This window comes from Leucoraja erinacea, chromosome 1 (genome assembly GCF_028641065.1).
Source record: "Leucoraja erinacea ecotype New England chromosome 1, Leri_hhj_1, whole genome shotgun sequence".
In the NCBI taxonomy this organism is placed as follows: Eukaryota; Metazoa; Chordata; class Chondrichthyes; order Rajiformes; family Rajidae; genus Leucoraja; species Leucoraja erinaceus.
In genome coordinates, this window is record NC_073377.1 from 42045175 (window position 1) to 42060076 (window position 14902).

The window sequence follows — 14902 nt, forward strand, 5'->3', positions numbered from 1 at the left end:
TTGCATGCAATGACTGCTTGAAGTCTGTGATTCATGTACATCACCAGTTGCTGGGTGTCTTCTCTGGTGATGCTCTGCCAGGCACGTATTGCTACCATTTTTAGCTTATGCTTGTTTTGGGGGCTAATCCCCTTCAGTTTTCTCTTCAGCATATAAAAGGCTCAATTGGGTTCAGATCAAGTGCTTTGTTGCTTTAGCAGTTTGTTTGGGATCATTTTCATTGGCTTGCTGTAGAATGAACTGTCAGCCAATGAGTTTTAAGGCATTTGTTTGAACTTGAGCAGTTAGGATGTGTCCATACACTTCAGAATTCATGATGCCATTATCATCAGCAGTTGTATCATCAATGAAGATAAGTAAGCCAGTACCTTCATCAGCCAGACATGCCCAGGCCATAACACCCCCGCCACTGTGTTTCACAGATGAGGTGGTATGCTTTGGATCTTGGGCAGTTCCTTCTCTCCTCCATACCTTGCTCTTGCCATCACTCTGATATAAGTTAATCTTCATCTCATTTGTCCACAAGACCTTTTTCCAGAACTGTGGTTGCTCTTTTAAGTACTTCTTGGCAAACTGTAACCTGGCCATCCTATTTTTGCGTTTAACCAGTGGTTTGCATCTTGTAGTGTAACCTCTGTATTTCTGTTCATGAAGTCTTCTGCGGACAGTGGTCATTGACAAATTCACACTTGACTCCTGAAGAGCATTTCTGATCTGTCGGACAGGTGTTTGGGGATTTTTCTTTATTATAGAGAGAATTCTTCTGTCATCAGCTGTGGAGGTCTTCCTTGGCCTGCCAGTCCCTTTGCGATTAGTAAGCTCACCAGTGCTCTCTTTCTTCATGATAATGTTCCAAACAGTTGATTTTGGTAAGCCTATGGTTTGGCTGATGTCACTAATAGTTTTATTCTTGTTTCTCACTCATAATGGCCTCTTTGACTTTCATTGGCACAACTTTGGTCCTCATGTAGCAATGTTACAAAATATTGAGATTTAAAAAATCAAGTCTGTAATTCATCCCATCAGATAAAGCATAAAAAGAAGTTTAATTTGACACCTAATTCACTTTCATATCTCAAGTATTTAAAAAGTTATGGCCATTTACATACACGGAAATTAGCATCTTGTTCCCTATTGATTTTCTATGGACAAGACAAAAAAGCTGTGATCGTGTGCTGTCAAAAGGCCATAACCTTCTTAAAAATTAAGAGAACTGAATGAAATTTTCAGTTATCGTAGATTGAACCATTCTGAAACAAACATAAAATAAACTAACTTGGATGACCTGAAATTAAAGCATATAATTAGTTAGTTACCCAAGTGTAGCAAATTTCAAACTTCAATTACTAGATCTAAACATCTATCCATTTCTTAATAAATGATTAACGTTTTTAAATAGCCCAAGTGTCCAAATAATATTCATAAATAATTCACAATAAAACATGATTTTAAAATCTCATTTACATTAATTTATAGGCCAAATGGAAGGAATTTAGTGTTCAATTGCTATACATTAAAGTCCATTTTAAAATCGGCTTTCTAGTGGGATCCTGTGAACACGCTGGTTTAGAACGTTCACATTGCGCTGGATTTGTGCCCTCAAATGCCCAGAAAAATACTGCGGGATATAAAGAGCCCAAAATGAGCTACTCGCTATAGAAAACTTTATACACAGGGTTCTTAAGAAGCCCCTTTTAATGTAAAAATAAGGTACATACCTTTAATTGTTTGCTTTATAAAACCCTGGGGCTGCGAGAGGTCGCGGGTTTAGAGAGTGATTTTTAAACTACTATAACTATTATACAAGGCCATAAAAACTAATATTACCTTTTGCGACGGGGTCTTTCAGCTATTTTTCGTTAATGATTTACTAGGCTGAACATTTTCGATTGCAACAGCCTAGTAAAAATCGGGTTTTAAACCCGCCCCCTCTAAACAGCACCAAAATCACACACACGGCCTGGGACAGATTCTCAACCACGATTCAGGTACGCTTTGCAACATACCTACCTCATGTTGATAAACAACAATAAAATTTTCCAAAGGTGATGGAAAGACTGGAGGAAAGATTAGGTGCTGAGAGCTCTCTTATACCTGCATTAAGGAGGCAATTAAGCACACCTGAGCAATTACAAACACCTGTGAAGCCATGTGCCTACTGAACATGACTACTCTCATTTACATGACATTGCTGTGTCCCAAAGATTATTGTGCCCTGAAATGGGGAGACTATGTATAAACAATGATGTAATTTCTACATGGTGAAACTAAAATGTAATAAAATGGCTTTTATTAAAATCTTACAATGTGCACTTTAACCACATGTGATTTTTTTCTATTACAAATCTCAAATTGTGGAGTACAGCGGCAAATAAATAAATGATGGGTCTTTGTCCCAAAAATTATGGAGGGATCTGTATGTTTTGCCCATCCTTTGGCCAATATACCCTAATGTGTAATGGCTAGAACTGAATGCAGTATTTCTAAAGGGGGTATCATTTAAGCTTCCACAACTGAAGGTTTAATTTTACATTTCTAATTAAGGCTACCCTTTCTAGTTTTTTAGGAACACCTGCACTGTGTACATTGTTTCTCCACAGCTCCTGGTTTCATTGAAGTCCATCGTATATGGTTTACCCTATGCATGGTGAATCTATAATGCTTCTGCAAATTCTTGTCCAGCCATACAATTTACTTTGCTTCTTAACTTAGAGTCACATAAATTAAATTTGTATTTTGAATTTTTCATTTCACCCAATTTATTCATATTCAATGAAATACCTCTGAAAAGATTTTGAAAGCAAGTTTAGTCTGTTTCACAGCTGTAATTAATTTTAAAAGTTTTCTTTTCATGATAGTTGAACTCATTGGTGACTCATTGGTAGTTAAAGAAATAAGCCAACATTGTTGTTATAGTTTGGCTCCTATCTTTTTGTTAGGTTGCCGTGTTACATAGCGTTGGCTCTTCCGCTGACCTCCTCTTTTTACTGAATCATATCCTTCGATGCCCAGCTGGTGCAAGCAAATGGGCAGCTGCATTTGTACAGGTATGGTTTTATTTGCTACATCAAAACTAATATTTCTTTGCCTATGTTTTCAGTTTAATATCCAAGAAGAAAATTGTATTTAATCAGCTTGTAATGCTAATATAGATTAGAATGTGATTAAATTAATACAAAAATATAACAAGGCAAATGTTAATTATGTTGCTTTTGATATTTTGAATTTAAGAAATTGTAGGATTTTGAATTAGTTAACCATGATAAATTATAGAAGATTTATTAATATTTATTTTTCCTTGCAATCAATTGATTGGTTTAACATTTTTCTGCATTACAGATAGAAGTGTTAAACAATTCTGCAGGCATTTTTCTCTTTATGCAAGCACTAGCCTTACTTCTATCACCAATCAAGTAAGTATCTTCATAGTTATAATTATTTACAATGCCTTCTTATTTATACTTTTAAATCTTGGCCTCCCCATGTACCAATGCTATATCATTGATACATTCACCACACAATGTGATAGGGACTGACCCAGTGCAATCCTGGCAGAGAACCTGCCCTATGGTCCATGCCCAACTAAATATTGGATATAATGCAGAGATTGAACACACATCACTTGGGGATCCATTTTATGGACCGTTGGTAAGACATGTTAGTTAAGGGCTATGCACCCAGGGAGTAAATTCCACAGCCATGAATATCAATCAATATCAATCAATATTTATTACATGTCATTTGAACCTCATTGAGGCTCAAACGAAACTGCGTTTCCACAGCCATACAAACAAAGACAATATCATACAGACATGCACACAATTCAATTTACAAAAACATCCATCACAGTGAACCCACTGTGATGGAAGGCAAAGTCTTTTCTCTCCCCTGTTTTCCATTTCTCTCCCGATGTCCAAGCCCCAGGCGGGCGATGATAAGTCCCACGGCCACTTTAGGCCACGTGGGGCGATGTAGGGCCCCGCTCCGGGTCGTTCAACGGCCCCACCCCGTGACTCGGGCTAGAGAAGACGCGTTGCGGGAGCTCCGGAAAGCGGTCTCTCCACCCGGACCCACGCGCTCCCGATGTCCCGTCAGTCCACAGGACCTGCGGCTGCAGCTGGAACCTCTGGGCTACGTGGTCGAGCCGCAGCAGCGAGTCACCACCGCTCCCCACGCTCCGATACCGGCCAGCCCCACGATGGTAAGTCCGCAGCTCCGCAGGCTCCGTGACTGGAGCCTCCAGGTCGTTCAGGCTGGAGACCGCTCCACGGCGCTAGGCCCCAACGACAACGGAGACCCGACAGGAAAAAGTTTGGGTCTCACGTACAGGGAAGAGAGTTTAAAAATGTTCCCCCTTCCCTCCCCCCGTCCCCCGCATATACACAGTTAAAAAAACTATTTAAAAAACACAAACAACTACATTTAACAAGACAAAAAATAAAAAAAGACAGACAGGCTGTAGGGGCCGCTGCAACAGTGAGTCGCGCCGCCACCAATTGATATGGAATGGAATTTAACAAATAGGAGCGAAGCGCCACCGCAGAATGACTTAACACCTTCACCTGAGCTGACCAACGCATAGCACCTGTCTGGGCAGATTCAGTGGCAATGAGAATTCAACCCTCATTTTGTGTATTTCAAAAATAACAAAATGTAATAATTCCCACCATCACATTAGCAATGTCACTCTATTTGTAGAGAGCAAGTATGTTCTTCTATTCTAGTAATTTTTATATTCCATGTGCTTATTAAATGTTTAATTTCTGGTTTGATGAGACCAAGAAAGCACTAATTAATAAAGTATAAGCGAGTTTGGTATTCAGACTGTGCATGCCCAGGTCATTCGTCACTCGAGAAAAACATTCTCGGCAACTGAGCTGCTGTGTGTATACAGACCTGCGCTTCATCCGTAGTCTGGATCGAACCGGGTCTCCAGCACTACAAGCGCTGTTGAATTATTACTGGAGTTAGCTACACTATTTCTCCCTTCTGCTGTGGTCCATGCAGAAAACTCAGCAGTGACAATCTAATGAATCACAGTTCGGTCCCCCTCAGCCTGGGTGTATGGCTTCCAGTCTCACTTGGGCTGCCCTCCTGGGTTATACAGGGCTATTATACAGGGACGAACCACGCACCCCACTCATGCATAACCCCAGGAGGCAGATTTGTGAGCGGAGTCTCACTACTGTCCCCGTCCCCTCCCGAGTGTCCCATCCCTGTCCGGGGGCAGACGGAGATGTCCGGGGTGACCCTGGACTGACGGGACACCGGCCTGGAGCAGTGGTGGCCCCAGGCTTACAGCCAGCGCGAAGAAGAAGAGCTAACTCCAGCTCAACTCTACTCCAACTCAACTCTGCTCCAACTCCCGAGGAACCCGTTTCCTGATGGGCCTGTACATACGTAGCCTTATCCAATGGTTAACCCCCTTGGTGCTGGCGAAAGATACACATAAAATACTGCAGTAACTCAGTGGGTCAGGCAACATCTCTGGAGAAGGGTCTCGACCCGAAACGTCACCTATTCCTTTTCTCCAAAGATGCTGCCTGTCCCGATGAGTTACTCCAGCATTTTGTGTGTATTCCCGTTGATCACCGAGGGGATTAACCTACAGCCACTGGATAAGGCGAGAGGTGCAGCTGACGGTCCCCGGCCCGTCGGGAAACGGGTTCCTAGGGAGTTGGAGCAGAGTTGAGCTGGAGTTAGCGCTTCCTCTCCACGCTGGCTGTAAGCCTGGAGCCGCCACTGCTCCGGGCCGGTGTCCCATCAGTCCAGGGTCACCCCGGACATCTCCGTCCGGCCCCGGACAGGGATGGGACAGTTGGGAGGCGACGGGGACGGTCCAGTAGCAATTCAACAGTGCTTGCAGCTCCGGAGACCTGGGTTCGATTCTGACTACTGATGAAACGCAGGTCTGTACATACGTAGCTGCTCAGCTGCCGAGAATGTCTCTCCGCCGGTCCAGTCTCTCCCCCTGTTTCCCATTCAGTTTGCCGCCTCTCTCTCTCTCTGTTACATCCGCTCTCCAGTTACCTGGCACCCCCATTCCTCAGATTAAATATATTTTTACACATAAATTATGAATAAAGATAAGAAAATGTTTCAAACACAAGTAGTATTTTCTTATTCCAGGAACAAACACATTAAGGATTAAATGAAAATAATAAATTCTTTAACTTTTTGAATATTTCATAATTGCTGATTAATGAACTGAACTAGAACTGGGACTGTGTGAACAGCAGAACAGAGATGCAGATTGCTTTCACTTTCTAATGCTTTGAAACAATTGCATATAAAATATTTGGTTTTCAGTTTTAACTATAACTGCACATAACAATTTATATATGAAATTGTTTTCAAAATGTGGACCATTGTGTAAAATGTATTATTTTTAAATAATTGTAGGTTTCGATCAGAGTTTCTGGTGAATATGAAACCTTGTGACCAAAAATCACAATCTACACCAACAGAAAAAGATGTACAGTACTGGACCTTGGTAGATGAAGCTGGGGAAGAGGTATTATTATTCTCTATACTGTCATTCATCATTTTTTTGCAACATAAAATCTTTTGTTTAGGTTCGAATTAAGGAGAAAATTGTGGCAAAAAAAGGATTTATTTAGAGGCAATTCAATTTTTGATTTTTTTGATGAAGTAGAGAACCTTGGAGCTGGGAATAGTCAGGTTGAATTGACTATAACATTATCAGATTCAGGTTGGATAAAATTTTATGACTCGAACATACATTTAGAACAGAGGGATCTGAGTACAGGTGTGCATATATCTTTTAAAGTTGTAGAACATATTGAGAGGATGGATAGTAATGCATCATGGGAATCATAAATAGAAGTATATTACACAGGAATATGAAGATTATTTAACATCTGACACCAGTGAAGTTGAATCAAGATGAATAAATACCGTTCTGGTCACTATGCTTTAGAAATATGTGGTGCCTTCAGCAAAGATTTGCTCGCATGCAATTGAAAAAAAATATTAAGACAACTGAAATAAAAATAACAAGCGCTGGAAATAGCAGAACAGACAACAAAGATACTCAGAATTAATGTTTTAGAACATTGACTTTTCATTGCCTGAAAATGGTGATTAAAATTGTACTTTGCCACTGATCAGGTAGGTTTTGTTTTCAAGTAATAATCTACTAAAATTAAGTACATAAAATTAAAGAAGAAATTTGAACAAAAAATGCCTTATGTACAAAATAATTGACTTTTATATCCATCTAAGGGTTAAAAACTTGCTTTTTAATCAGCCCTTTTGAATATTTTTAAATTATGTCATTAGTCTGCTAATATTGCAGAATATTACATAGTGAATAACATATAACAGCATATAACAATTACAGCACGGAAACAGCCATCTCGGCCCTACAAGTCCATGCCGAACAAATTTTTTTTCCCCTTAGTCCCACCTGCCTGCACTCATACCATAACCCTCCATTCCCTTCTCATCCATATGCCTATCCAATTTATTTTTAAATGATACCAATGAACCTGCCTCCACCACTTCCACTGGGAGCTCATTCCACACCGCCACCACTCTCTGCGTAAAGAAGTTCCCCCTCATATTACCCCTAAACTTCTGTCCCTTAATTCTGAAGTCATGTCCTCTTGTTTGAATCTTCCCTATTCTGAAAGGGAAAAGCTTGTCCACATCAACTCTGTCTATCCCTCTCATCATTTTAAAGACCTCTATCAGGTCCCCCCTTAGAAGAATATTATTCATAGTGAATAAAACAGGCAACATGTAAATTATCTGTACTCTCTCTATTTTGTTGACATCAAGTGGACCATTATTACCAATGCCTTGTACAATTTTAAATTACATGGCAAGAGCTATATAGCATACATTTCTACGAGTCAGGTGGAAACAGTGAATAAACAGTGAATTATGTGCAAGTGGACCATTATTAATATAAAATGGCGAGAGGTATATTCATTTCTACGAGTCAGAGTGCAGGGAATGTTTTGATCCAATGATTGAGGTCTGCTGGTCCAGCAGCCAGTTGCAGGAGGATCCCTTAGGCCAAGGTCCAGATGCTCAGGGATGATCAGGGATTATGGTGTCGAAGGTTGCACTGTAGTCAATGAATAGCATCCTGACATAGGCATTCTTATTGTTAAGATGACCCAGAGCTAAATGTAGTGCAAGAGAGATGGCATCCTCCATAGACCTGTTTTACTAGGGTGCAAATTGCAAGATGTCTTTATTGTCCAGAAAACCTGTGCAAATGTTGGTTAGTACCGTCTTTCATAACCCTTTATTAAATCAATGTTAGAGCCACTGGACTGTAATCATTGACACCGATTATTTTATTTTTCTTGAGAACTAGAATGATGTTGGTTTCCTTGAAGCAGATGAGGATAGTAAACTTGCAGTGAGCGGTTGAAGATGTCGGTGAAAACTGGCCTGTTGATTAGTACATGATTTGGGAACCTGTCCCGGAATCCATCCGGACAAGCCACTTTCCAATCGTTTATCCTTGTGAAAGCAGATCTGACAGCAGGTCTGCAATCAAGATTTATGCGACAGAGCCAGCTGGGGATGAGTTAAGTCGCATTAGTAGAACTTTGTTTGCCTATCAAAAACTGGTGTAAAAGGCATTGAGCTCATCCAGGAGAGATGCATCAAAGTCAAAGACCTCTCCCGTCATGGTGTTCGGGCCTTGTATGGTCGCCTGGTATCTGCTTGATTGAGCCTCTAGCTTGTTATGGAATTCTCTCTTTGTATGCCTGATAGCTTTACAGAGATCATACTTGGCCTACATGTAGGCCAAGTGTAGGATTCTTGAAAACCTTCGATCTGAACTTTAGCAGACAGTGAATCTCCTTGTTCATCCAAGGTTTCTGGTTTGGATAGACTCTAATCATCCTTGTCAAAACAGAGTTGGCGATACGTTTCTTGGCGAAACTGGTGACAACTGAGGTATACGCATTCAGGCTGGATGAAGTGGCCTTGAACATGTTTCAGTCAGGTCTGGTTTGTGAGCAAGGTCACTCAGAAATAATGGCCTGAAATGGGGATTATTTCACTCCTTACATTTGGTATGGATTGTTGTGATCCAATATTTGATTCAGGGTAATCCTCTCTCACCTCTGCTCCAGTGCCTCCATCCTTTTCTTGTTCTCGGGCAGTTTATGATCTCGGTTCACATGTACATATCCCTTGCCACAATGCTGTCTCTCACGTACTCATTTCTGGACAATGTCCAGAACAGTGAATTTTAGTGTCTGAGTGAGCAGGCAACACCCGGCACAAATATCTTGGGCTAGTACGATGCAATGGAGGCTTAATATTGCAGAAATCTCAGTTCGTGCTGTATGTCAATATAGGTAGCACTTTCATAACTATTTTAATGGTTGAGAGAATTATAGGAGAATTTTATTATTTGTGTAGATCTATAGATTATTTTAGATCCTTATTTGTAGGAATACATTTTGACTTTATTCAGTAATTAGCATTGGTTGACATCTATAAAATCTGTCGAGACTAATTGTGTGTTCAGGCCCTCTCCAGGTTATGTCCTGAGAATGGAAATATTGAAATAAAAACATAGAACAATCAATGGTAGCATGTAATCAAACTGATATTTAACTCAACCATTCAGATATTGCTAATACTGAAGATGCTCGAAGCCCCGCATCAGCCAGCAAATCCATCCTGCTAGTCTTGCAAATGCTAGTTTGTATCTACGGGCTACACACGTTCCAAAACCAATGGGGAGAATATTAGAGCGCCACTTGAATTATGTATAAAGGAGCGCCACTTGATGGCATTATGAAGAAAAAGTAGAATAAGGTCTTTAGAGGATGGGGGAGAAAAAGCTGAGAGAGATTTGATGTTTAGCCTGTAAGTAAAGGGGGGGGGGGGGGGGGTTGATAGGTGGATGGTTGGACAAAAGCCTGAGATGAAAAGACAAAAAGTGGGAGATAAGGATAGAAGGGGTGCGAATGATGAAGCTGGTAGGAATATAGGTGGAAGGGGGCATGTGGAGGGGTCTTTCTGTACTGTGAATAATTTACTGTATTAAATACTAAATAATTTATTAAAATAATATAGTTACATTTTCATTTTTGATTCTGAATTTAGGATGAAGATCCTGATAGCTGGCTACTATTGTCGGAAGATGATTTAATTATACTTTTATCACAGTTTCCTTTTGATGAACTGTTTAAGCAATTGCTTGGGATAACAATCAAAGGTAATACTATCTTTTCTTTAAAAACATTTTTTAATTGTAATTCCTAGTTGATTGGATAGTTTTGTTATTACAAGAGTATTTAATACACAGCAGATTGGTCCAGGTTTTCTGGTAATAATGATGACAAAATTACTAACGCTTGCTCCCATTACTCTTTATAGCTCACAAATGTCTTGTACAACTGTCCCAACTTCAATGCTCAGTAAACCTGGCTGATGAAGGCCAATGTATCAAAAATCTTTCATCACAATCTACCTGTGATGGCACTTTCAGGGAACTGTGTACCTGTACTCCTAGATCCCTCAGCTCAACATCTCTCCCCAGGGCCCTGTGAAGGTCCTGCTTTGGGTTGACTTCCCATTAAATACATTGGTTATATCTTTTAGGAAAACAATTAGGTGGGGATGGAGGGATTATCAATTAAAAATGAGCAATTAAACAAGATAAAGAGTAACTGACTCTTGTGGGCGGCGTGACCAACGTTGCAGCGGCCTCTGTAGTCCGTCTGTCTTTTTTTTTGTCACGTTTAGTGTATAGTTTGTAGTGTTTTTTAAAAATTGTTTTTAACTGTGTATGGGGAGGGGGGGGTGCTGGAAACTTTTAAATCGTTTCCCTGTACGGGGGACCTGACCTTTTGTCTGTCAGGTCTCTGTTGTCATTGGGGCCTAGCACCGTGGAGCAGCCTCCAACCGGAATGACCTGGGGGCTCCAGTCGCAGAGCCTGCAGACTTACCATCGTGGAGCTGGCCGGCTTTGGAGCGTGGAGAGCTGTGGTGACGCGCTGCTGCGGCCCGACATCGGAACTTCGGAGGCTCCAGCCGCAGGCCGGGTGGACGGTGACATCGGGAGCTCGCGGGTCCCTGGTGGGAGACTGCTTTTCGGAGCTCCCGCAACGGCAACATCTCCCGCCCGAATTGCGGTGTTGAAAATGACCTGGAGCGGGGCCTTACATCGCCCGGCGCGGCTTTAACGGCCGCGGGACTTGCTAGCGCCCGCCGGGGGTTCCAACATCAAGACCCGGAGCGCGGTCTTGCATCGCCCGGCGCGGCCTTAATGGCCGCGGGACTTACCATCGCCCACCGGGGGCTTTGTCATCGGGAGAAGAATGGAGAGCAGGGGAGAGACAAGACTTTGCCTTCCATCACAGTGAGGAGAAGATTCACTGTGATGTATGTTTGTGTAAATTGTGTTGATGTGTGTCTTGGTTCTTTTCTTGTTGTATGACTGCAGAAACCAAATTTCGTTTGAACTTCATTTGAGGTTCAAATGACAATAAACGGTATTGTATTGTATTGACACAGACATTTGTCATTTTATGGGGAGGTTGAATAGTTTTGAAATAGAGATTAAAAAACGATGCAGTGATGGAAGACAGTAAGTGAGATTAGGTTTTGATTGGTTAAATACAAATACAAACTCAGTGGACAAGAAGTCACCCTTCTGTGTAATGATGATGAATATTTTGGCAGACCTTTGCTCCTGCTGCTATACTTCTATTTGTATTTTTCGCCCCCTAACAAAACACTTTGTCTTTGAGTCCTCAGTGTGCCTAACTAACTATTCATAGACTATGATTATCTCTGTAAAACTACACCATAGTCTACACTTTTCGGTCAAATAAAGTGAGAACTTTAACCACAGGTGACATCCCAACAGATTGGAGTATAGCCAATGTTTTTCCTTTGGCCAATAGGGATGCACTAAGAAATTATAGGTTAATGAGACTTACATCAGTGGTAGGGAAATGATTGAAAAAGATTATTGGGGATAGGATTTGCTCACATCTGGAAAAGTGTGGACCTATTAGCGATTGCCAGCCTAGCTTTATGTGGGAGAGTTCATGTCTTTCAAATTTAAATCAATTTGTTGAGGAGGTGATGATTGAGAGTAGGGCAGTGGATGTTGTCTACGTGGATTTTAATAATGCTTTCAACGAGGTCCCTCATTGTACACTGATCTGGAAGATTAAGGCACATGGGTGCATGGAGACTTGGTAGATTTGATTAAAAATTGGCTTGACCACAGAAGGCAGAAAGTGATTGGTGGAGGAGTGTTATTCTGATCTGACGTCTGAGATCAGCAGTGTTCCACAGGGATCTATGTTGGGACCTCTGTTGTTTGTGATTTTTTTAATCAAATGCCATGAACTTCAACCACAGACTAATTACCTAGTTCATCCCTTTTGCACTTCTTAAGCAAAGGAATAACATTAGCTGTACTTGAGTACTGTTTGATGTCGTCTGTAATTACATTTTTCACGTTGTTTGATTAAAAAAAGATTAGCTGATTCATAAGATTAGAGTTATGGAGAACGATGAAGGGGGTCGAAGAATAAAGCAGCATATAGATCCGTTGGAAATATGGGCAAAGAAAGGGCAGATGGAGTTTAAGCTGGGCAAGTGCAAGGTGTTGCACATTGAGGTCAAATATACTTTTGATAGAAATGTACAGTGCCCTCCATAATGTTTGGGACAAAGACCCATCATTTATTTATTTGCCTCTGTACCCAATTTGAGATTTGTAATATTAAAAAATCACACGTGGCTAAAGTGCACTTTGTCAGATTTTATTAAAGGCCATTTTTATACATTTTGATTTCATTATGTAGAAATCACAACAGTGTTTATACAGAGTCCCTCCCATTTCAGGGCACCATAATGTTTGGGATACATGGCTTCACAGGTGTTTGTAATTGCTCGGGTGTGCCTCCTTAATGCAGGTATAAGAGAGCTCTCAGCACCTAGTCTTTCCCCCAGTCTTTCTATCACCTTTGGAAACTTTTATTGCTGTTTATCAACATGAGGACCAAAGTTGTGCCAATGAAAGTCAAATAAGCCATTATGAGACTGAGAAACAAGAATAAAACTGTTAGAGACATCAGGCACACCTTAGACTTACCAAAATCAACTGTTTGGAACATCATTAAGAAGAAAGAGAGCACTGGTGAGCTTACTGATCGCAAAGGGACTGGCAGGCCAAGGAAGACCTCCACAGCTGATGACAGAAGAATTCTCTCTATAATAAAGAAAAAATCTCCAAACACCTGCCCAACAGATCAGAAACACTCTTCAGGAATCAGGTATGGATTTGTCAATGACCACTGTCAGCAGAAGACTTCATGAACAGAAATACAGAGGTTACACTGCAAGATGCAAATCACTGGTTAGCCACCAAAATAGGATGGCCAGGTTACAGGTACACAAAATTGCTGGAGAAACTCAGCGGGTGCAGCAGCATCTATGGAGTGAAGGTTACAGTTTGCCAAGAAGTACTTAAAAGAGCAATTTAAGTAATAAAAGACAAAGGTCTTGTGGACAGATGAGATGAAGATTAACTTATATCAGAGTGATGGCAAGAGCAAAGTAGAGAGGAGAGAAGGAACTGTCCAAGATCGAAAGCATACCACCTCATCTTTGAAACGTGGTGGGGGTGTTATGTCCTGGGCATGTATGGCTGCTGAATGTACTGACTTACTTATCTCCATTGATGATACAACTGCTGATGATAGTAGCATAATGAATTCTGAAGTGTATAGACACATCCTATCTGCTCTAGTTAAAACTCAAAACTCATTGACCGACAGTTCATTCTACAGCAAGACAATGATCCCTAACATACTGCTAAAGCAACAAAGGAGTTTTTCAAAGCTAAAAAATTGTCAATTCTTGAGTGGCCAAGTCAATCACCCAATCTGAACCCAATTAAGCATGCCTTTTATATGCTGAAGAGAAAACTAGAAGGGGACTAGGCCCCAAAACAAGCATAAGCTAAAGATGGCTGCAATACAGGCCTGGCAAAGCATCACCAGAGAAGACACCTAGCAATTGGTGATGTCCATGAATCGCAGACTTCAAGCAGTCATTGCATGCAAAGGAGATTTTGCTCAGTGGCACGTAATGTAAATATTAAAAGAATAAGATTGAAATGTAGGATTGATCTGACATTTGGTGTAAACGATTGTGCTTCATTGCCTTTTTACATGTTGACTAGGTGAATACTGTCCAGAGAAAAGCACATGTCATCAGATGATGAAGATCATTGGGTTTGCATCTTCATTGGTGGAGATCCTAGCTTTGGGATTGGAAACCTTTAACAGAGCACGATATAGACAACTGGTGAAAAGGATTGGCCAGATGATCAGGTAATATTTAAAAAAAAATAATAATAATATTTTCAATTGTACAAAATAAACTAAGTATTTATTATACATCTGTGACCAAGACAAAGGAGAGACTGGAAAGTGAGCACAGATAATTCTGGAAATATTGGGAAAGCTGGAACATATTAAGGCAATTATGTCATATGAGAATAAAGAGTACAAAAGAGCCATTTTTTGTATGTAGTTCTTCCAAGATTTTGGAAGCAAAAGAGGAGGAGGAATTGTGCTCATAAATCAGGGGCACTGTCACGGCAGCACTCAGAGGACATACAGGAGGGTTTGTCTGCAGAGGCGATATGGACGGAGCTTAGAAATGAGAAAGGTGCAAGCACTCTAATGATTTTGTACAATAGCATCATCCCCCCACCATAGCATGTGGGAGATTAGAGGAAATGATATGTAGACCGATTACCAAAAGATCCCAAAGCACAAGGTTAGACAGGTTGGTTCGTAAGTTTGCAGATTGCTGGGATCGTGGACTGTGAGATTGGCTGTCAAGGTATATAGTGGTTGTGGCACAGATA

General features: G+C 40.9%; 1 protein-coding gene across 1 annotated transcript in view; it reads left to right on the forward strand.

The window, feature by feature from the left end:
- epg5 (ectopic P-granules autophagy protein 5 homolog (C. elegans)) overlaps positions 1-14902 on the forward strand; it is a 129716-nt gene that overhangs the window by 18283 nt on the left and 96531 nt on the right. The window contains 5 exon segments of the mRNA XM_055633414.1: positions 2940-3047; positions 3340-3413; positions 6403-6514; positions 10108-10219; positions 14210-14360. Of these exon segments, the coding sequence (XP_055489389.1) occupies positions 2940-3047; positions 3340-3413; positions 6403-6514; positions 10108-10219; positions 14210-14360 (557 nt within the window).